We start from the raw sequence: 25,029 nt of genomic DNA on the forward strand, positions 1-25,029 counted from the left end.
CTGGTCCCGCCACCATAGGATTTAGATTTTTGGCGTGGTTTTTTCCTCTTGGTCCGAGCGATTAAGCTAAGACCCCCCACACACTCTGCCCGTGATACATGACGACAGGCAGCAGAGGGTGCCTCGTATGACAGACAGGGGCATTGTTATTGCCCCGATCGTTATACGTCTTAGTGCAATTTCCTGGCCACGACAATACAGCCGGGAACAAGAAAATGAGACGCTCTTTAGACCCAGCCAGGAAAAACACCGTGGCAGATGAACACACATAGTGAATGAAGCTATAGGAACTACCATCAAGGCCAAGCCGCAAGAGACGTGGCAAAACCGTGAGGATTGCATTACAGCTCGAAAACTGTGACTAGTGGTAGATAACAAAAAGACAAAACAATTACTAGAGCGCAAAAAGAACCTAGTACGCATACTTGTAGGTGTCATCACTGGGTACTGCCCCACGGGGGTAAACCTCGTGAGATGGAAAGTTTCCAACAACGCGATGACTACTGCAGAGAATGCGGAGAGGAAAAACTAACCATAAAGCACCTGCTGTGCCACTGTCCGGCACTGGAATACCGACGCTTTAAAACTTTAGGGCAATATTTTTCGGAAGGACTAGAGGAAGCAGCAGAAGCCAACATCAGCGACATCGGGAATTGACAAAGCTGGAAGTGCTTTAACTCAAAGAAAGAACGAAAGGAAGGTTTGGTACAATAACACAGAGTTATTGCAATGGACCCAAGGCCTCCAAGAGAGGGATAAAATATGATCTTAAACCCCAGCAACCTAATCTAACTTAGACCCAGCCAAAGTACCAGAGGGGGTTCTTCCTGGCACCTGAGTAGGAGCTTCCCCACCAACCACAAGGTCTTGCATCTCCTAGGGGAAGATATTAAACTGTAATTATAATAATTTGATATTATTATATTCATAGAAAAACACTACGGCTCTCTAAGGTAATAATATTGTCTGAAATATACACAAAACACCTACAAAAAACTAAAACAAAATAATGTTGGTATTTACCAATGCAAAAATATACAATTGTTTTCAAAATAAAGTCCGTAGCGAATCCACTCAACGTCCGAGACAAGTGACATTCCAAATTAAAATTTATCCAGGCGTAATTAAACCAATTTTAGCTCCATACATTTGAATTCTATTTAGAATTATTTCCAATCTGAAACAGTGCAGAGCTATAAAACATTGTTAATTCAACTTCAACAAAAAATAGAGACATTTTTTCGTTCGTGTTTAATTGTAATGAATTGCATGCGGATTTTACATATTAGCTTATATCACGTTTCAACATAAAAACTAGAATCGCTAATACTATTGTAAAAAAATAAAAATAGAGTTGATAGAGCATGCGAGTACAAATGAATTTGAAAACAATAGACGAATGCATGTAAAACTCCGAAGTTTTTATTTTTATCAGTGGCGAACTATTTTTTTTTTGAAAAAATTACCAAATGCGTATCACATCTACGCCACTGGTTGAAACTAAAACCTTTTTACATTTAAAGTGTCTCTGTTAGGTAGATTCCTATAATGAAATTTTATAACGATACCTTCAACTGTTAAAAAACTATTAAAGAATATCTTTAATTTTTCAAAAACTTTAATACCCTGTATCTTGCGTAAGAGTAATTTCCGACCCATAGTGTACTATATCAAAATTAATATTTCGACGTCCCCTATCATTCCTCGAAAGCATGACCGACTTACAGGAATCACCCTGTATACATACATTCACATACCCGAGCACATACCTAACCGTATTTCTAAGGAAACCAAATGTAACTCAGGAAATTGTGGCACAAGTTTACAAAACAGAATGAATCAATCATAGATTTAGGAAGAACAGATATCACATTATGCATTTTAACCCGATCAAACATTCGGAGGTTGACGACGTACTGTAAAAACCAACTGAGATAGAGAAGGCGACATTGCGACATATCAAATTTGCGCCTATCTACTTAGCTTGATTTGCAGAAAAGGTGATTTTAAAACATTCACCGGATATCAATAAATCTCAATTTCTTAATTAATATTAATGCGTAATAATATGTTATTAACCAGAGGATATATGCGTTACTATTAAAGGATATGTTTACGTCTAGAACTATTGGCAACGTCGCTGCTAGTCTTCCAGAATGAAATGAGCCGTCCGTCCCACCACCCCTCGCGACGTCCCTTGGTCCGTTATAGCGTACTACGTTTAGCTTACGGTGTGTTTGAAGTCGGAATCAAGTCCGAAGTGAATTTTTCAGTGTTTTTCAGTAGGTTTTGTTTTTGTTTAACGTACTTTTGAATCTGCGAATGTTCGATATGGTACGACAGTGTCAAGTGTGTGGAAAAATAAGCTCAAATTACCCGAATTTGTCTTTTCACAGGTAGGTATTGTTTTGACGTTTTATATTTCCGGCGTAATTGTACATAGGCGTCCCATAAGGGAGCCTCTTACAATTAAAATAATTTCTAATTATATTTGTTGAATTTTGATCGATTAAAACAAGAACGTAGTAGCCGGTAATTGAATTATAATTCGTCTCAATTACTACCTAACTGTTGTAGATCATAACAAATTTGAATATAAACGTTGCATTTGAAACTTTATTATAAGCCAAAAAGTGAGATTTTTTTTCTTAAATTGCGTCATATTTTGGTCATTATATACGATATTCTAAAGGAATTTTACTCAACAAATAAACAAAGGTGTTTACCCGACCTTTTTTACATTTTATTGCTTTATTATATCTGCCCCTTCGGCTTTGTTTAGATAATTTTTTACCACCTTTAGACAATTTTTTACACAAATACATCTTCCTAGAGTTATTTGTACGGTGTGTTTAACTTTATTTGGAATGGGACGAACTGTAAATAATACTTAGGCTACTAGTTTTATACATACCTATATACAGAGTGACCCAGGCCTCCAAAAAAGCTTACCTATTACGTTTTTGGTTTGTGATTTTTATTTCAATTTTTTACATAAGATGAGGGCCATTGTAACGCACATTTTCAAAATATTTTTGTCAACATACAGGGTGATTCAAACCGCAAAACATATATTTAATACAGTTCATGAAGATTGAGACATTTAAGTAAAATTTGATTATCTGAAATCCTTGAAAGTGGAATGAATCCCTTGAAAGTAATGGATTTGTAAATAAACGTAATAGTCAATCATTATCATGCGACAGAAATCCCATACTGTAGTACACAGATTTTATACTTTTAATGATAAATGCCTTCTATTGAGAGACTAAAAGGCAATTGCCTCGTATCAGAGCCATCATAATACAAGAAGAAGACCGTAAGTCAAATTTTGTCTTTGAAAAAAAACACAATTTTCTCATTAAATATTGATTTTAGGTATAGGAAAAGTTATTAATAATACAAGATTAAACAACTAGAACACAGTACTTCACAGGAAGCTATCGATTGCGAACTAACTAAATCGTTACTAATTACTAATTTTGAAAAGTTCTTTTTAAGATAAAAAAAGGTAAAACTAAGACCTAAACTATCATTTGAGATTAAACGGGAAGTTCTAAATAATGTTGCCTATTCTAAATAAGAAAAATGTATTTATAAGTTTTAGTTAATTTTTAGTAAATTCCCAATTAAATTTGGACGAAAAGAATATTTCTGTTTGCTGTAGGTAATTTTCTCAGGGAAAATACGTAAATCAAAATGACTTTTTAACTAAAAAAAAGTCAAAAGGACAAGTTATTCCTAAAAAGGTCTGTCCTTTTCAAAAATGGACAAGTGGCAACCCTAGGTATTTCTGGAATGGAAATTTAATGGCAAATCTACAACTTTAGTTTGAAAATATGTTCCGGCCACCTATGTTTACAAAAATGTCTAAAATATGCTTTACCATTGCCTCCATATTCTGAAAAAAAAATTGAAAGAAAAGTCACCAACCACAAACTTAATATAGAACTGTTTCGGAAGCCTGAGTCACCCTGTAAATATTCAAAAGTAACTGAAAGTTTATATAGAATTAACTGAAAGTTTAAATTGAAAATCGACGTTGGAGCGATTTTCGAAAACTACCTACTAATGTTTCAACATAAGTATATGTGGGATATTAATTATATTATTATATTAGACCTTATAATAAAACTCACCTGACGAAAAAGTGTTAATGTAGTATATTAATATGGAGTAAACATTTTACTAATTACTTTACTTTTACTTTACTAATTAAATTCGTTCCAAAAAACGATACGCCACTGGCCATTAGAACAATCCAAATGCGCCTAGTTGCCGGGGTCGGAAATTTTAGACTTCTCTATCTCTTCTGTCCTTGTTTGACACATTGGAATGTTTGATACACTACCAACGAGTATTTATGAATGAGATGTTCGGTCCAGCTTTATAATGTCTTTGGAATCAAACAATGATACGACCAATAGTGCTGTTCAATGCAACGGAAAGTTCGAGGCTAGAGATTTGGGAAATAAAAATACTGAGAAAGATTTTTTGAGGAAAGAAGATAGACAACATATCGACCAGAAAAGCAAATGAAGAATTAAAGCAACTATATCGGGCACCAAGTATAACGGGAGTAGCAAGAGCACAAAGACTGAGATGGTTGGGACACAATGAAAGAATGGCTGAAGCAAAAGTTCCTAGTATGATAATGAAACGTAAAATGGGTGGAAAGAGTAGACCGAGAACCAGATGGAAAAACTATGTTGATGAGGACTTGGAAGAGGATAAGAGTGGATGGGTGGAGAATAAAGGCGAAAGACAGAAACAAATGGAGAATGATAACATACATATCTCACAACATATATATCTTACATACATATCTCACAAAACATAGATATAAAAAGCATAAAAGAAAAATTATGAGAAATAAAAATGTAAAGTAAGTTTTTTACAAAATCGTACTTTTATACGTTTTATTTTGTAAATTTAATGGTCCAAGTTAACGTATAATATACTTTTCAATAAATAGAAGATTACGTCGATTTCGTTTGAAAAAAATGTTCCGCTTTAGTTATTTCACAAAACAATTTTCCACGTAGTTTAATGGCCGACCCAAATATCACGCAATTACCTGGATGGGAGAGCGCAGAGTTAGGTAAATTGTTTTCATTCCGACAGCAGCGTATAATCAACGCTCGCCAATTGGCTCTCTCGTTTCCGCCGGAAGATTTCGTGTTATTTTTGTGCCGGCGAACGAAGTTTGAAAATTTTCACCGCCGCGAATCAAATTATAATTTCGTTTTGACTGCGGCGATATTCCCAGCTCGGCAGTATGTGCGGTCTGTACGTTTTACAACTTGTGAAGCTCTATGAATGGTTCAGGATTTTTTATTTAAAATTGTGGTGAAGATAGTTTTTACATACGCTTTCTGTAATATTAGAAAGAGAGACATGATTATATATAGATATATTATATATACGGCCTGTATACGATACGTATACAGGCCCAGCAATGGATCTCTAGGCATAGGAATTACATGCATTGGAATGAAACGCCTATAAAAAGTCTATGCTTAAACAGAGATGGACAACAACTTCCCCGTTTCCACTTCCACTACGACTGTCTACTTAGACAAACTCCAATAAGATAACAAATTTTGGAATTCCGCCACCTCCCATCCACTCATGATACCCATCTCCCTGCCCTTTATTTATCGCCATTATTTTATTTCCCTTCCCGCGCCTCCGCACCTCGCTATTCCGACTCCCGTCAGTTCATCACAGAGTTGCCAGGTCTACCGGTTTCGTCTGTAAGCTACCGATCTACCGATTTAAAGAAAAACCCAACGATATATTCAACTGCGTCTTTAGTTTTTACAATAGAAGCACTTTTAAAAAGCTGACTTATTTGACTAAAAATTAAGCGACTGCCGCGTTGGAATCTATATAATCTGACTTTATTATTGTTTCATTAAATTTTATTTAGTAATAACAGACATACAGGTCATCGTTCTGTCTAGTTGCAGAGTTACAGAGATATTCCTAAAAATCCTTATTACTCCTTATTAGGCGCGGGATTGGCGGCATGCCCGAAGAAGTTGATATCTTTTGAAAAGATTTTATTTCATTCATCTACTAAAGTTGAACCCATATTTTCCCCCAAAAAATGTAAACAAAAACAAAATTTAAGTTAAGAAACAACCTAAATTCGGACAATATTTAGTGATTTTCCCGTCAAAAAAATTTATTAATATGAAAAAAGAGTTGAGAGTTGCTACAGCTTTACCATTGAAATGAAATTAATTTTAGATATCACTGATCAAAATTTGTACAAAGGTAAAAAGTGACTGTTACACTAATTTGTGACTGCTATCCCTACTTGTTATAGTTTTATATGTTTTTATTAATATATTAATATTATTTAATTCAATATTTTTTTTTAATATCAAATAATATACCTAGCTATTTCTAATTCTTGTTATATTTATTATATTTGTATTTTATTTGATGATCTATTATTACGACACATAGGAATGCTAATTTTGGACTTAAATATTATATTTTATTTCGTTTCTGTACTTTTAATTTTTGTTGAAGATCTACCGAGAATTTTGTTCTCGTATGGAATTATAATCTAACAAACCCGGCAACCCTGTTCGTCTACTCCTTATAAAGTTTTTTTCGGCCTAATTCCTTTGTCACAGCCGCGGCTTTGTGAAGCGCCGCCGCCGACCGACTGTGTCGGGGCGACTGCTAGGAAGATCGTACAGTATTGCCATTTCATAGAATTGCACTTGCTATTTTAGAAATGATATCAAAGTTTTGCATGTTACTTTTCGTTTTAGAAAGAAGTTATGTGCCTAGAGAAAACATTCGTAAAATTGTTTCGTACTTTATTTAATATTTCATTAAGTAGGCAAGATAATGGGATTAGAAGATTTAGGATTTTGACAAGCCAACATAATTTCGATTTAATTGAATGGCAACACTGTCCGTCCTGTTTCTATTTTTTCGATTCTGTTCTATTAGTAGGCGGTAGCCCCCACACAAGCGTCTTAAAGACCCGCCCGGCGCCCCTTCTCGCAGGGGCTCTCTCGTCGTATCACTTCTATGATCACTTCCCCTATACGATGGTAGGGAAAAGACACTTTATCCGTCTCTGTTGCACTGCAGTGTATTTTGCAGCCTTACCATCTTTTTTTATCGCAATGAAAACCTCCTATTGCTAATATTCCTTTGCCAGTAGTGTATAAGTATTGTAAGTAATAAGTAGTAATAAGTATAGTCGTGGTCGACTATACTTATTTTCCTCTATAGACAAAGGAATCCAAGTATCACTTTCTTTTGCATATCTATCTTCTATTGTTCGCAGAATAAAAAAGCACAATCGGACCTATGTTGATATAAAAAATAAACCTTATTTTTACGTGAGGAATCTCCCCACAAGAAATGGCACCTGTTTTTTGAAACACCCTGTAGGTAATATAAAATTATTCGAAAAAAAATTAAAGTAAGCTTGATTTCTTCTCATTATCAATATTTATTTCAAGAAATTCCATTATAAAACTAAATTTTATCTAAGTGACTTTATATATTCCTATATTTTTAATTTTTCTTTATATGACGAAATAATATCAAAAACAATTTTAGTTAAGTAAAGCAAAGTAAAGCAAGTTTATTTAAAGTTTTGTTCTTCTGTAATCTTTCGGCATTTGTTTGAGACTCTCGACAAACTCTTAAATCAAGTAAAACATTGTTTTAGATCCCTTTTATTGTTAAAGTACCAAAATATAAGCTTCTTACAGGATTTTGGGAAAAGAGGCCAATACGTTAAAAGCTTCTAGAGATATTAAGACCTGAAAAAAGACTAGCGGTTTTCCTTTTTGGATGGCGTCGCCTTTTTGAGGTAAATCTGAAGATATAAATTCTTTTCTTTAAATTTTCGCTAACGTTGTGTATTTAGTAGATTGTTTTCAGAGTTTAAGATGGAATTAAAACAGTATTTTGTGGAAAATTCGACGACGGCGACGTTTTATTCAATTGAAATCTTTTAATTTACCTAAACGTAGGTAGAAAACAAGAAGAAGAGAACTAGCAAAAATATAAATATTGTTTGTTAGTCTCTGTATTTTGCACATGGTTTTCCTTGGTGTACGTTGCTCTATTCTTGTGCACAAACTAACTGCTCCATAGGTAATTATAGGTCGTACTATGATGGTATATATCCAGCGCAAAATGTTAGGGGCATCTATTTCCCGCCAGTCTTCTGCAATCATGAGAGCCTTTGTGGTTTTGCTGGTAATTTTCTTAATATGACTTCCATAGAAGTTTACTGCTCAGGATTATTCCCAGGTATTTGACTTTCCATTATGGTAGTATTTCCTTTCTATCTACATGGATTATTTTCAAGTTTTTCAGACTGGTCTCTGGTGAATGGCACTACCGCGGTACTACGTTTGAGTTGATGCTCAGCCCGACAGTCCTGCATCATCTCTCAGTGATACGGAGTCCTTTTTGGATAATATCACACAGGGTACTTTCATGTATCCCCCGAGCAATCATGACTATGTCATTTGCATACCCTATGCAGTGTATTCCTGCTAGAGTTAATTTGTCTAGGAGTTTATCCACTACCACTCACCATTAAAAGGGAGGTTGTAGAGTTCCTTGTGTTATTTTAACAGCTACACTTTTGGTACCCATCTCAGCGTCTGCTGTCCCCGTTGAGAGCATTTCCCAAAAGTCAGAGAATTCAAAGTGTCTTGTTTTTCCAATTAATATTTTTTTAGAAAATATGCGATAATTGTTTTGAGTAGTTTATTTCTCTGTAAATTATTTTCTGAAGATTTTTTACATTGCAATAAGTATTCTTATAAAATATCTACAACAATGAGTTCTCGATAATAAATTATTTTCAAAAACTCGTCGCAAATCCCTGACTCATTCCGAAAGCAAAATACTGTTTGCAATTAAGTTATAATGAACGGAGACATAAAGCGGTTGACGAATGCCAATAAAAAACTTTCGCAAATAAACGAGATTAAGGTTTTATGTTATTAATTACGACAGAAAGAGGGGTCGTAATGAAAGGAAAATGAAACAAAGTGAAGATGACATTTTTATCAGTGTAAATAGTAATATAAAATAGTCGTTGAAGCAATTAGAGTGAACTAGTTTTAATCTCTGTATCATAATAATAATAAAAATCGTCTTTATTAAGGAAAATATGTGTAAAATTACGTATTATATTACACATCATGTTGTAGTTGGCTCCAACGATAATTTAGTTTACAGCTTCTTTTCATCATGCCTAATAAAAAACCGTCACAACCACTACTCATAGTATGTACCTATGTATTTTTAAACATCATTATGAAATTAAAAATACATAGGTGCCCATAATATGAGTAGCGGTATTTTTTTTTTCGTTTCATCATAAAGGATTTTGTTGTGCTGAAAATAAGCAGGAGAATATATTATCGATTGCAACAACTATACCTAGTTTATATTCAGTATGTCCAATTAATATAGAACATTATAACTATGCATACTTTTAAAAATTTGCTACCAATATATTTTGATAGTTGAGTTTTTGAAATTACTTGTTAGCTTCTTAAACAAAACAGACCCATAATAATTCAAATCTTTATCATTCAAGACTTCCAAGAGTTATGAAATAATCTCACGTCAAAATTTTTTTAAATTATTGCATGCCTTAATTATTTGCAAAGTTAACAAAAATATTTCTTTGCGTACCTTGCGATTAATATATTTAATCCAATTTATCAGTTCTGCATCATATCCGAAATTTAGATTGTGTGTGACACAACGAAGAGTTAAAGTGCAACGTGAACGACCAGAAAAATATCAAGTAAAAAAAATTGTTAAGTTTTAATTACTAGTTACGCAGTCCTCCCCCCCCATATTGGTTTCCCTCTTGCCTAAAATCTCTTTGTCTTTCCTAACATTTTAAATATAAATGATTGAAACTCATACAAGTTTACCATAATTTAAACTTAAGATAGTCCCTAATTGTATTAAAATATAACACTTACGAAGTTAATAAATATTAACTATTTCTACTTATTTTTAATCATTTAATAATTCTGATAAAAACACGCCTTGATTTTTTTATTTTAGAAATCATACGGGCTATAATAATTAATATGACTATATTAACAATACTTAAATTAAAATTTATTTGAAGGAATGCTACTGTATTACAATAATTGTAAAACACGTATGTAATAATAACTCGGAATAATATAATAATTATTTAAAACTGCTCATCGCGTTATCGATGTCGGCGTCTTGTCACTTTTATTTAGTCTTGTCATTATTATTTTATTAGCCGTTTAGGTATAGTTTGATTTGAGATAATGCAGATTTTAATGTGCCATTTGTGGTTTTTTATTGGATTTTTTTGCATATTTGGTATATTCTATGAAGTGATTTTAAGTGCTCCTGACCATTTTTCAATTATTAAAATGCCTATTTAGGTACATTTAAAATGAATTAATTAGTGTATAGTATTTGTATTATGAGTTTGTTTATTTTTTATGAGATGCATTTTTCCCATTAAAATAAACATAGCTTACTAAATCACTAGCTAGCCATTTTTAAATACAGGATGTTAATTAAGTTCCTGACCATTATTCAATTATTAAAATGCCTATTTAGATACATTTAAAATGAATTAATTAGTATATAGTATTTGTATTATGAGTTTGTTTATTTTTTATGAGATGCATTTTTCCCATTAAAATAAACATAGCTTACTAAATCACTAGCTAGCCATTTTTAAATACAGGATGTTAATTAAGTTTCTGACCATTTTTCAATTATTAAAATGCCTATTTAGATACATTTAAAATGAATTAATTAGTATATAGTATTTGTATTATGAGTTTGTTTATTTTTTATGAGATGCATTTTTCCCATTAAAATAAACATAGCTTACTAAATCACTAGCTAGCCATTTTTAAATACAGGGTGTTAATTAAGTATCTGGCCAAACTTCAGGAGGTGATTCTTTGAGTGTTTTAAGGTAAAAAGTTCATATAAACGTGTGTCCGGAAATATATCCGGAAATATAATAATTTTAAAGATACAGGGGTCAAGGTGTTTTCTAATAGACCTTTTTTATTAATATCCCAAATATCCGTTGGCCGATTTTGTTGAAATTTCGCCATGTTGTGAACTTTGATAAGTTAGCACTAATTAAATGATAATTATTATTTACAACAATATTCAAAGGATAAAATCTTATCCCAATAAATTTTACGCCTGTTGGCGGTGGAAACCATGCAAGCTTTTTCTTTGGCCTAAGTTGTTAATTAAAAAAATAATAATCATAAAAGATATAGGTCCTAATAGCCCAAATTTTAGCAAAATGTATCAGCAGATCCGATGAGATCCGAGTTATTATGTTTTGGAACTAATGATTTAATTAATTATTCCCTTTAATGCATTTACATATTCTACGCGCCAAGAAAAACTATTGCATTAGTCTTAATTTATTATTTATGCGATTCCACGCTTTCACGTATAATTTGCCCCTTGCTTCTCATGCGGAAAGAGTTAGATTAAAATAGCCAAACTGTACTTAACAACCCATATCCGCCGGCCCAGACAAACATCCATATCCATAAAATAGTTGGCCCACACACACACACACACACACACACACACACACTGATAAATTAATAAGACCTCATTTCGGCCCTCAAACGTCCTTCGATGATCAACGCCGGCTAAACTATCGACTTACGTGTTGACAAGTTGATTAGGCAGGTTATTGAACTCGTTTTTTTCAAAGATGGGTCCCATATAAACGCGGCCAGAAGTATTTTCAGTACCCCCTTCATCCAGTTTGCCCTTGGCTTTCCCCGTTTCCTTCTCTTTTGTGGAAGCCGGTTTAGTACCTTCTGAGGCAGTCGCGAGTTGTATATCCTTCTCACATGTCCATACCACTTCAGTTGGGCAATCTCTATTTCCTCCACAATAGTTTTTTGTCCACCCATTTTGTCCCTGATTGTCTCGTTTCGTAGTCTATCCAACCTTGATGTTCGAGCTAATCTCCTTATCGCGTCCATTTCTACCGCCAGTAATTTTCTGTTGTTGTTCTCCGTTAACCTCCATGTTTCCGCCCCAAATAACAGATTGCTCTTGATTATCACATCATAAATCCTTAGTTTTCTGTCTTTGCCTATTTAGTTACTCCAGTATATATTATTCAAACAAAACATTTTATTGTGTTTCTGGCCTTGACTATTCTGGAGTTTATTTCGTTGTCGTTTTTCGATTTATCCAAAGTAACGCCTAGGTATTTGTATGTATGGACCAACTATTTTATGGATATGGATGTTTGGGCCGGCGGATAAAGAAAGCCCATATTATTATAAAAAAGAATATGCGTCAAGGCATATGGGTTGTTAGGTACAGTTTGGCTATTTTAATCTAACTCTTTCCGTATGAGAAGCAAGGGGCAAATTATACGTGAAAGCGTGGAATCACATAAATAATAAATTAAGACTAATGCAATATTTTTTCTTGGCGCGTAAAACATGTAAATTTTAATATGTATGTATTAGTTTTGTATAGGTCTCCGTCCGGCCAGTTTGACACTTTCATGGGTAATGTGGAGAGCGTTCTCGGTGCGCTGGATGCTTGCAAAACTGTCGTAATGGCTGGAGATTTCAATGTTCATTTTAACACGCAAGACGTTAACTCACTAGAACTGTGTGATCTTTTGGTAAGTTACAATTTAAAACAGACTATACATTCTTCAACCCGACATAATTTTTGCCTCGATAATATTTTTGTTAGCTCCGACGCAAGGGATTTTGTCTTCTAAGGTTATAGATTTCAATATATCGGACCACATGGCGCAGGAGATTGACCTTTAATCTTGAATGTTGGTACTGCTATGTTTACACAGGTATTAGCGGACTTGTAGACCAATAACACAAAGAGGCTTATTTATCCTTTATAATAAGGTCGCTCAAATTGATTGGAATTTTATAAATGATAAGAACACAAATATTGACGATAAATTTTATCGATTTATATATGCATTTTAAAAGAATGTTACTTAAATTCATTTCAGAAAAAAATATAACTTACGATCCGACCAACCCGGCTTAAATAGTTGGTTTAATGAAGAACTCAAAGCAATGAGGGACCGTTTGTCATGGCTCAATGATGTAAATAAACAGTTTGGACGGTATAATCCCAACTTTAAAACAAGCATATATAATTCATAAGAAAAATATAGAGAAGCCATTAGTAGGGCTAAAATCTCGGTAAATGATAACTGGCTGCGTAGTTCAAAAATTCTGCAAAATGTATGTGGGAAATAATAAATAAGCACTCTGGCAAACATAAGATATCCGCTGAAACAACTAAAATAACAGCAGAAGACTTCAAAAATGACTTTTCAAATATAGCAACGGATATTAGAAGTATTCCCATTGTACATGATGATCGTTTTGAGAATTTGGGCCGGCTGCCTGGAGTTCCCGATATTGGTTTTATCTTTAGAAAAGTTACATTCAACGATGTCCGTGAAGTGATTGACAATATAGTTAATAAAAATAGCCGTGATATATTCGGTTTAAATGTAAAGCTGATTAAAACCGTAAAAAATCATATTTTAGTACCGTTAACGAAATTAATTAATTTATGTATCAAAGACGGCATATTTCCATACATATTAAAAGAAGCTATAGTTATACCTATATATAAGAAAAATGATCCTGATGAGATGGAAAACTATAGACCTATATCCTTGCTCCCAATAATTTCCAAGGTATTTGAGATATGTTTAGCCAAACAGATAATAAACTACTTTGAAGACAATAACCTTTTTAACGAATCGCAGTTTGGATTCAGAGAGAAAAAGAACACAGGACTAGTAATCCTTAATTTAATTTCAGAAATATTAGATTCTTTTCATCATCGTCAGTATTGCGCAGTCCTTTTTTGCGATTTAAGTAAGGCATTTGACTGTTTAGATTTGGAGATTCTCTTGAAAAAACTTAAAGCTTACAATTTTTGTACACGAAGTATTAATCTGATAAAGTCTTATTTGGAAGACAGATATCAGACAGTACAATATTCTGGGGCGATATCAGAAAAGCGCAAACTAAGTATTGGCGTGCCCCAGGATCTGTTTTGGGCCCCGTTCTTTTTTTGATTTTCATTAATGATCTACCACAGTGCTACAATGAACCAAACTACACTCTTTTTGCTGACGACACGACGATATTGGTGCCAGGCTCTTCATTGGAAGCGTCCATTGAAGCGTCTATGTTTTCTCAGGATGTGGCAGAAGATTCGTTTAAAGCTAACAAATTACTTTTGAATAAAGATAAAACAAACAGAATGATTTTTTCAATGAGAGACATAAAAGATTCAAGATTAGACCCTGTAAAATTTCTGGGAGTTTATCTTGAGCCACGACTACAATGGGGTGCTCATATTGACGCACGCGCAAGTAGGTTGTCTAAAGTTTTGTATTTATTGCGTGGTTTAAAGACCAGAATGTCGACGGATGTATTTATGACTGCATATTTCTCAATTTTCCATAGCCACTTAACCTACGCAATTCTTGCATGGGGTCACTCTCCCGATATTTCCCGGGTTTTCCGTTTGCAACGAAAAGCTCTGAGGCTTATTGGGGGGCTACATTTTGCAGACGACTGCAGAACAGTATTTAAAAGAATGAACATACTTACATTGCCATCCATTTATATATTCCAGAACCTGCTCTATATAAGGGAAAATTTGCATTGTTTTGTGGCACACGAGAACATACATAACTATACTACAAGGAATAGAGAGTGCATTGCACCCATATATTGGCGACTGAGAAGGTGTCAGACTTGACCGGGCTATTGGGCCATAAAACTATACAATGTTCTGCCAAAGCATTTTAAAAGTATGTGTTTGAAAGGTTTTAAAAGAGAAATTAAAAAAATTTTAATTGATAACAGTTTCTATACTTATCATGAATTTATGGATTTCAGTTTTTCATTATATTGTCCTACCTGAGTATTTAGCTAGTAAGATTTTATTTAGTGCATTGTTTGAATGTTTATTTTTTCTGTATTTTATTGACGTGTGTAAATTGTTCTTTGTAATTTTTTTTGACATGAATAAATTATTATTATTATTATTATTATTCTTTATATGTTTGTCCATTATCTATGATGAAGAATTAGATAAACAACACACAAATTATTATTTTTGTATTAGTTATCTAATTCTTCATCTGAGTTACTGTCTTCCATAGCTGAATCTTAAACGATAATTTCTTCGGCTTGATTTTCTTTGCCCGTTCCATGTCAGGTATACTTTGGCGTCGAATTAACTCTTGGACTCCACTTGGTAATGCGGGTTGGGTATGTATGATAGGTCGCAATTCGTATACATTTAACGGCCATCCGAAATCAGTAGGAGATAACCGTTTTATTAATAAATAAATTTATTCATTATCATGCAAAAAATTAATATTAGCCATGAATAAGCCTCCCCCTCCCCTTCTAGAAAAACAGGCGGGATTTCACATCTCGGCTATTAGTTTGTGCAGTTCAAAAATTTGGCTTGAATAAAACCTGTTTCGTCTTCATTATTAACGACCATTACGATGGTTTTAGATAATTGTGGCACTTTGTTGTTTAACTTCTGATGTGACAATTTGTTTATCAAATGTGTATTTAATTGCTAGGTGAGTTTTAATAGATAGTTTACTATTAACGGCCCTTATTTATACTCACTTCTTCCTTAATCTTTTTATTCGAAAATAAATCCGGATTTATTATATTTATAATATTTTACTACGTATTTTATTACGTAATTATTGTAGACTCTTCCATTTTATCACACCGAAGCGTGGATCATAGAGAGCATATTGTAGCTCGAACAAATTGCCATGGCTTCTCACTCAACTAACGACCAACTGTAATTCGAAAGTTATTTACAGCCGAACTTACGGTCTCTAGTTTACTGCGGCCTTGGTTGTCTTTAAATTACGTCGGACTAATTAAACTTCAAGCCCGGTCTCTTCTGACACCGCCTGATAAATTATAGTTTAATGGCGGGTGTCGTTTCGCCATTTGCATATAAGTACCTTATAATTGGTTTGTGTTTTGCATATGTATAAGATGACGCCAGTATAAGATTAGAAAATTGAGCGGAGCAAAGGTTACTGTAACATAGGTCATGTAATAAACCAAGGTAGTTTCCTGAATATATTCATCTCATGAGGGATACAAAAAATACATTTAGGAACTAAGAAGGGTGTCATTGAAATGGTGTAAAAAAATCAGGGGGTGATAGTACTCCTAAAAATAGTAAAAAAAGTTCCTATAAGTATAGGGCGAAAAATGCATACTAAGGGAGTTAGTGGCACTGAAAGGGTGAATTTAGAAAAATTCACCCTTTGTTTGAAATTGCATGCTTAAGAAACGAGATAAAATTTCGAAAAAAAATCCCCTGCCATAACTTTTGACCCTAAATCAATTGGTGATACTGAAAAATTATTTGGAAAAGCGGAAATGGTAGTTTTTGCAAGGGTAGGGGGTTGTTTCGTGAATAACTTTTTTGAGGTTATTTTTTTTGCAACGTGGGTTCATTTTTTGAAAACTACATACTTTTTTCTACAAAAAAGGCACTCTTGTTGCACATCGTCCAGAGCGATGGTTTTCGAGAAAATTGAAGGCAAAGAGTTTGCTCTGATGGGTGGCCAACTGGTTAATCATCATAAACTTTTGAAAGTTATGGCGGTTCAAAAGTAACCAAGTAGTTATCAAATAATTAATTGAAAAATCAAAATTTTATGATTTTTAAAACATCTTATTGCTTTAAAAACGAAATAAACCAAGAGTGCCCCTTTCAGTGCCCCTAACTCCCTTAATATGCATTTTCCGTCCTATACTTATAGGAACTTTTTTTACTATTTTTAGGAGTACTAGCACCCCCTGATTTTTTTTACACCATTTCAATGACACCCTGTATACAGAAGAAATAATTTTATTTTAGATTTTTACAGAAAACTGACAAATACAGATATGTATTTAAATTATTCATCTAAAAAGTTTCTATAAACATTGAACTGTTTAAGAATTTTTGAAGAATTGAAGGAAGTTTTGAATTAAGAAAAACATGAAAATATGGTTGGCATTTTTCGTAATCTAAAAATCAAAACGTGTTTCTATGATAATATAACTTCGGTTTCCTATTTTTTGTTGTTTTAAAATTTTAAAGAAGCACAAAATTTAGTTAGTTGAATGCTGCAGAAAGGGTGATGATAGTTATCGGAAAATATGATATTTAAGAACAGCAAAGAATATGACATTAATCAAAATTAATAATAACCATCTTTCAAAGAATGCAATCGAATTGATATTACCATAAAAACGCCTTTTGTTTTTGGGGACTTTCAAGTGAGGAAAATTCCACTATATTTTAATGTTTTTCTTAATTTTTTTTTCTAAAAGGTAGGGAAATTTGGAAAAGTATAAACGGGATTAACCATTTTAGAAAACATTTTTAAGAAGAATGCATTTTTCTCCAAATGTCAATAATTTTAATTATATTTAAAGTTTTTTTCCTCTGGTAAAGACAATCCGGGGACATACTGTATATTAATTGACATGACTGAATATTTTTCCGGTGTTCAATGGGGAATTTATATATCTTCAAAATATTATTAAGGTTGCCTACCCCTCAGACAACAATTTTCCCAAATATTTTAATTTTTATGATTTTGCGTCAGTAAATCTTTATTATTTGAAAAAATCTAGGTGGCTGTGTGATATATCTTTTGTTAATTCAACAAAAATTAAAAATTGTAGAGTAAAATACTCGAGGGTAATAAAAAGATACACGTTTACAACATTATTACAGAATTAAAACTAGATATAAACCTATAATTATGCGACAAAAATTAGCTAGATGAAATGCTCAAAATGCTTCCTTTCCTGTTAACTGCATAAAATGCTTGTCTTTTTAAAAGCATCTTTTTATTTTAAAAGGCATATGTGGAGTTCCACCTCCAATCTCCAATAATTTCTCGCATGTTGTCGACACTAGTTGGTCGAGTTTTGTTACGACAGTGTTTGGTTGAAACCAAACACTGTCTTTAACATATCCCCATAAAAAACAGACTAGATAAAATCAGAAGCATTTAATAGACACTTCATTCACGAACTAATAGAATCATATCTAGAGTTCTCTCTTATGTAGGATAAGTTTGAATTTTCGGCAAATTTCTGAGAATTTTTTTTGTTTTAACTGACACAAAATGATAACTAGTTGTTAAAGTTGGACTAATTAGACAGCTATGCTCATGTAACGTCAGACCATATCACAGCCACATACATTTTATGAAATAATAAAGATCTACTCAGATCAAATCATGCAAATGAAAATGTCTAGGAAAATCTTTGTTTGAGAGGTAGGCAACCTTAATAGTATTTTGAAGAGATATGAATTCTCCATTGGATATCGGAATAATATACTGGGTGTTCCATTTAAAATAAGAGGGTAGCATGCTTTTAAACGTGACCAATGTTCAATATTAATTTTGTCTCACCCTGTATAACTTTCTGGATCAAGTTTTAATTCTATTTAAAGAACAATAGTTAATTTAACTACATATTAACCTACACCGGGTAAATTCCAATTTAGGGAGCTTTTATTGTAATTTAAAAATTGCTTTATATTTCTAGAAAATGTTAAATATGTCAAAAACCTTACATTTTAGTCATATACTTCTCTTATAAAACTCACCTTTATTTTTCTCGTAGAATCCGAAAATCAATTAATATATAGGGCGTTCCATTACAAAAAACACAACTTTGATATGTAACTTTTTTGGGGGACACCCTGTAGAACTCTCTATATTTTTAAAAAGTGCTCTGAATTAACCTACATATGCTCACAAAATTTCATTTCAATACAAACTGTCTTTCTCCTTGAAGCCTCCGCGGCGTATGAGAGGCGCCACCCTGTACAACCTCAGGAAAGCAGACCTCAAATGCCTCAAATGCTTCGTGCTACTTTAACATTAGAAAAATTTCCTGCAGGCGGGGATAAAAATCTTCAACTCTGAGCAATCAAGGACCAAAACCATCATTCTTGATTTTTGTATACTTTCTACGATATTTGCAGCTGCGCTAAATGCTGTGGTATAGTTTTTTTTACCGTAAAGCAGGCCTGAATTAATCTCTAACTTGCAGTTATTATTAAGTCCTGTGTGCACTAGTGCTCTCCAACGGAAGACAAAAAGTCACGATGCAATGAAGACCTCAAAGATAACATAAGGATCTCTTAATATTACCATTATTAACATGAAAGGTTAAATTTAGACTTTAATTGGATTTAAATGCAAAAATACAATATGAGAAATAGTGTCAATTTTGTTTTGTAGTTGTCAAACTCTTGTAACAGTCAAATTTCCTCGCTACGACCTCTGTGTGCTAACTCATGAATTAACGCAAATAACTATTATTTTTGCGATATTATGTTTACTATAATTTTATTGTTAAATATTATTTTATTTAAATTTTACGATTATGCAACCCGATATACACCGCGATATTATACAGCTACAGCTCCACAATATTGTCACTGAATGCGCCCAAGCAGAAGGCTTTTTGTCGAGCTCTCTATATCTTTGATATCACCTGTCCGTCACTTGTCATTTGTCAGATCAAATCAGATGTTTTTGGATTTATTTATCCTTTGTTTTGGTTATTGAAATTTTATAATTATCAGATAAAATTCTGTAGTTGAATCGTTTATTTTTGATGTGGATCGCAGTGTGCAATTCGTTCATTTAATTGTGGGAATTTGTAAGTTAAGTTCGTTTATTGACCGGATATGGAATATGGTTGTGGAAAATATTCTAGAACATCGTTTTTTATTTATGCCTTTTTGTGAGTTGGACTAGTCGAGATATATAGTTCTCTATCTTTATCCTGGAGGGAGATTTCCGGTTGAAATCTGATTTTGTGATGGAAATCGAATCCTTGCATCACTTCTTGTGTATCCACCGACTGAAGAGTGAAGAACTGGCTGCCGTTTCCTGAAGCATTCCCTGTTGGTGATTAGCAGGTCTCAGTAATGAAGGACTAAGTCTTCCGGAACATATTTGGTCAGAGACGTGGTTGTATTTTGTTGATTTGGATGAACCGCCGACCAATTTCCGTAAGAGATTAAACAGTCTAAGTTTTCCGACCGATATTCCGATTTCACGTGCCCACGAAGTCCCCGAGAGGTCCAAGGTATGCTATAATTCTTCTGCCTATTCTGAGTCAATGCTCAACTGATTTTTATTCGTATTGTTGACTGGTTTTCGACTTTTCCACGACCAGGTGGTGTAGAAAGATTAGTTGAGTGTTATCTTTCTTAAATCTTATTTGGTTGTTCGTAATTGTAGAGAAAGAAGACCGATCCAGACCGTAGCACAGAATCGTCTAGAATTTCATCCGTTCCTGTTGTCCGTGTATAGGTACCAATTGGACATCATAAACCCTCGTTGAGGTAAAGTTCAGATTTGATTAGTCCTTCTTTATTACCTTTATTAATTCCTACACGTTGTGCTAGTCCTTGTTGGATAATTGAGGCTCTTTTCTAAGACAACCAATATTATTTAGGGTTTTTATGTTCACCTTTTGAAGTCCTACACCTGCCCGGCATCCGTACGTCTGCTGACATCCGTGGGCTCCCGTGACATTCATCGAGCTGCTGTGCACCGCCGTAGCAACCCTGTAGCTATACACAGTAGCTCAGCCGGAGGAAGTTTTCAAGTATATCACATCGAGTAGAGTAAGACTGTTTAGATATTAGTTAGGTTTAGATTTGCTATTTGTATTCCGCCCTTAGAGTATACTTAGTTTAAGTTAAGGGGGATGACGTCTTAGATTTAGTATAGCTTAGACCATTTTCATTTTTCATTTATTCTTATCGATTTAAACTTTACTTCATTTCAGATACATTTCATCATTTTCTTTATACACTTAACCTTTTTGATATTTTAATAAATTGCTTAATCATTTTTAGTAGTATTATTTGCAGTCTAGTCTCATAGTTGTATTTGTGTATGTGTTGAAATTGTATTTATATATTTTTTAACATTGCTAAATTGTCTTGCAGACGCTTTGTTCTGTGCGCTCGGGGTTTCTTTTTGCTTTGCCGGTGGTCCTCTGTTTTTCTTACGGGTTTGTTTGTTGTTGGTATATTATTGTATTGAAAATGAAATTCGAGTGTGCCACACTGATGCCTTTGGCAATCAGTGAATCGGTTTTGTAATCGCGGTGCACTCCTTATTAGGCTATAAGGCTATTAGTCAGCCAAAGTATGGTTTATTTTTATATTTTTTATATTGGGGCCTAATAAAAAGATTTGATTTGATTTGATTTGATTTGATTTGATAGTTAAGTTAGAGTCACTTAAGTACAAATAGTTATAGAATATTTGAAGTTCATGATAGTTGCACTCAACAATTCGAGGTTAGTGTTGAAGTCTACTTAATAGTAACATCTTATATGCCGTGTTCATAGAGTATAATCTCGTGGCGCCCTTTTATTAAGATCTTTGAACCCCGACCACCCGGCTGTTAAAATTAAAAAGCTAGTGGCCTCTATGTAACTCATTCTGCTTTAAGTAAACTTTGTGTTTTATTGAACTTCAAATAATTAGAAAAGTACGCGGCACTCTTAAAAGGTTTCTAAATATAAAGACAAAAGAACGCACAAAAAGGGAGCTCCAGATCTAGCAAAAATGGATAAAATTTTCAAGAAACGTTTAGTCAGCGGACGTAGCGACGCAACCGTCGAAAGTTGTATAGTACTGGTTCAGAAAGCATTCAAAGAAAGCACTACAAGAATAATTAGATGCAACGATGATTACAGCATGCCATACTGGTGGTCAGAGGACATACATAATGAAATATGGGCAGTTAGGAAGAAAAGACGAAAGTTTCAAAGAAAAAAACGAGGAAAAATTGTACTATTAGAGGAGTATAAGATAGCTAAAAGAAATCTCAAAAAATGCATCTACCGTGCTAAGGAAAGGAAATGGGGAGAACTATGCGAAAACTTAGAAGAGGATATTATTGGCGACGGATACAAAATTGTAAAGGCACAACTAAAGCTAACTAACCGAAAGACGACCTTACAAATTGAAGAGAAGTCGGCCATTTTTCGAGATCTCTTTATGCCTCCTAAAGGTATAAATCTGAATATGTATAAACAAGGCCAAAAAAATAGTTACAATAGTTACAAAGGATTTACATTAAACGAACTCTCAGTTGCTTCCGAGAAATTAAAAAGCCGAAAAGCCCCAGGCCCCGACGGAATACCACCAGAAGTTAATGTTTAATAAAATTTATCATCCGAAATAACTCGCAATACTTTTTGGAGGTGTTTAATAAACTTTTAAATGATAACGATTTTCCCGATATTTGGAAAAGCTCCAAATTAATTCTCATAGACAAGCCCAAAAAAATGAAGGTAGAAGAAACTAAATACCGTCCAATCTGCCTGATTAACGCAACCGCCAAAGTATATGAAAATTTAATAAACAATAGATTAATGGAAGAAATACAAAATAAAGGTGGGTTTAACCCTAACCAGTTTGGATTCATAAAAAAAGTCACAACAATAAGTGCAGTTGATCTTGTAACAAAGACCGTCAAGGACAAACCCGAAAAATGGCATGCGCTGATCCTAGTAGATGTGAGAAATGCATTTAATATGGCAGCATGGCCTATAATATTGTCAAAGTTAACAAGAAGAAATATCAGCACATATCTTATAAATATTATAATATCATATTTTACACAGCGTACGGTAAACTTGGATAAAGACCACCAAGAAGAGGTTGGGGGAGGCGTACCCCAGGGATCGGTTTTGGGTCCTACCCTTTGGAACATCCTTTACGATGACGTAATAGAAATAAGGGTGCCTCAAGAAGTAAAAATAATCTGCTACGCAGATGATCTGGCTGTATTAACCACAGCTGAAACCTCCGAAGGAATGATACGCAAAACCGAAGAGGCTTTACACTATATATACTTGTGGATGAATCAAAACCAGTTGGAAGTTGCACCAGAGAAAACAACTGCTATTCTTCTAAACCGAAAGACAAAGATAGGGTATACAATTTAAAGTCGGTGGGAAGTACGTCTAACGAACTAATACAGTGAAATACCTCGGAATAATACTAGATAGAGGGCTAACTTACAGTCAACATGTAAAAGATGCTTGCGGAAAAGCAAACAGAACTGTCAAAGCTATATGTGGACTACTTCCGAACCTAAAAGGACCGTCCTCAAAAAAAAAGGGAAGTTCTTGCGGTATCAATGCAAAATATAATTCTATACGGCGCTCCTGTATGGATCGAGGCACTAAAATTCCAACGGACGAAAAATATATTGCTTTCCACACAGAAAAAATGGCGCTAAGGATCTGTTCAGCGTATTGTACGATATCAACAGATGCCGTGTTGGTTATAGCTGGGCTGATCCCGCTGCATTTAGCAGCTGAGGAAAAGCTTGAGTTATATGTCAAAGCAGAGATTAACGATGAGGTGAAAAACTATCAACGACGAGGTACCTATCAAAAATGGCAAGAGGAGTGGGATACATCCGACAAGAGAAGGTGGACTAGAAAGTTAATACACAACGTGGAGGACTGGACAAGTAGGAAACACGGAGACGTGGACTATTACATTACGCAGTTTCTTTCCGGACATGGAGTCTTCATGGACTTCTTGCACAGAATAAAGAAAATACCAAATGGCAACTGCATGTACTGCGACGAAATCTACGATGCCGAGCACACGTTGTTCTGTTGTCCGAGATGGGAAAGAGGAAGGTCTGCCTTATTGTCGGATGTAGGAATGTTAACTTCGGACACCTTGATTATGAAAATGACCAAAACTAGCGTAGGGGCATTTATGAAAGAAGACTTAGACAGGTAGGGGCATTTATGAAAGAAAATAATAGAAAGAGAAAAGATGAAAGGCAAGAAATCCACAAAAATAAATAGAATAGAATATAGATAAAAATAACGCTAGATAAGATATAAACCCCAAGATCATGTACGAACCCGAAGTAATGCCATGCGGCGGTTCCGGATAAGGGGGAGAGGAGGAGCTGACTCCTCGGAGATGGTCTTTTTTAGTGGGTAACAATTCGACACCCACACTGTTTGGGGTTCGTCTCTATGATCGTTTCTCTCGAGATGGTGATGGGAACGAGCACCACTCGCCTATAAAAGGTTTTTTACCACCCCCTCAAAAAAAAAAAAACTCTTAAAAGGTTAAACCTATGAAAAAAATACATCCAACCAATTTTGTAGAGAATTTCGTCAGCTTTATTTTTATATATAAAGCGTTTTTCAATAGATGTCATAGTTTTCGAGATATAAGCAAAAAAGTGAAAAAATTGACATTTAACTCCTCCCCACTCCTCGATCTCATCGTCTATCTTCGGGAACTTTTGACACATATCAGCCCAAGTCCAGAGAAATCATTAAAAGCCAATTTCAAAACTGTGGGATTTTTTTCCACCGATTTTTCTAATTTGACTCCGCTAATAATAAAATTGTTTAAAATAAATCCTCTCTGAATTTAAAAATTAGCTAAGCCGTAACATAAACATGCAGTTTCGAATGAAAGTTTGAGCCTTTGATTTTAAAACTATTTTATCTGATAGAGGCACAAAAGTCAGAGTTTATATATCATATTGTTATACGCGACTGAAAAGTTTGCGTGTTCGAAATTATAGCTCGAAGCATAGGCAACATTTTCAATGAAATGCGGCCTTATCTTAATTATATACCGAGTTTTATAATCCCGTTGCTTTTTCAAACAGTTAGAGCCGGGGCACGTATTAGTGCCGCCAGTTTGACAAGGATCGCGTGAAATATGTAATATTAAAATAAAGGGGTGTTTAAAGAAGAAAGAAGCTATTGTTATAAAGAAGTTTGACCAATGCACACGAGAATATTTAATTAGAAACGTAATTATTTCCTTTTTGTAAAACTAATAATAATAGGATCCATCCCGCGG

The 25,029-nt window shown here is 34.0% G+C and overlaps 1 protein-coding gene across 1 annotated transcript; it reads left to right on the top strand.

Moving 5' to 3' along the window:
• Nucleotides 1–23,409: 23,409 nt before the first annotated feature.
• Nucleotides 23,410–23,937, top strand: LOC115880973. Its single transcript, XM_030898318.1, has one exon. The coding sequence runs from the start codon at nucleotides 23,410–23,412 to the stop codon at nucleotides 23,935–23,937; it is 528 nt and encodes a 175-aa protein (XP_030754178.1).
• Nucleotides 23,938–25,029: the final 1,092 nt, after the last annotated feature.

This window comes from Sitophilus oryzae, unplaced genomic scaffold (genome assembly GCF_002938485.1).
Source record: "Sitophilus oryzae breed Bouriz unplaced genomic scaffold, Soryzae_2.0 scaffold_1684_pilon_pilon, whole genome shotgun sequence".
NCBI lineage: Eukaryota > Metazoa > Arthropoda > Insecta > Coleoptera > Curculionidae > Sitophilus > Sitophilus oryzae.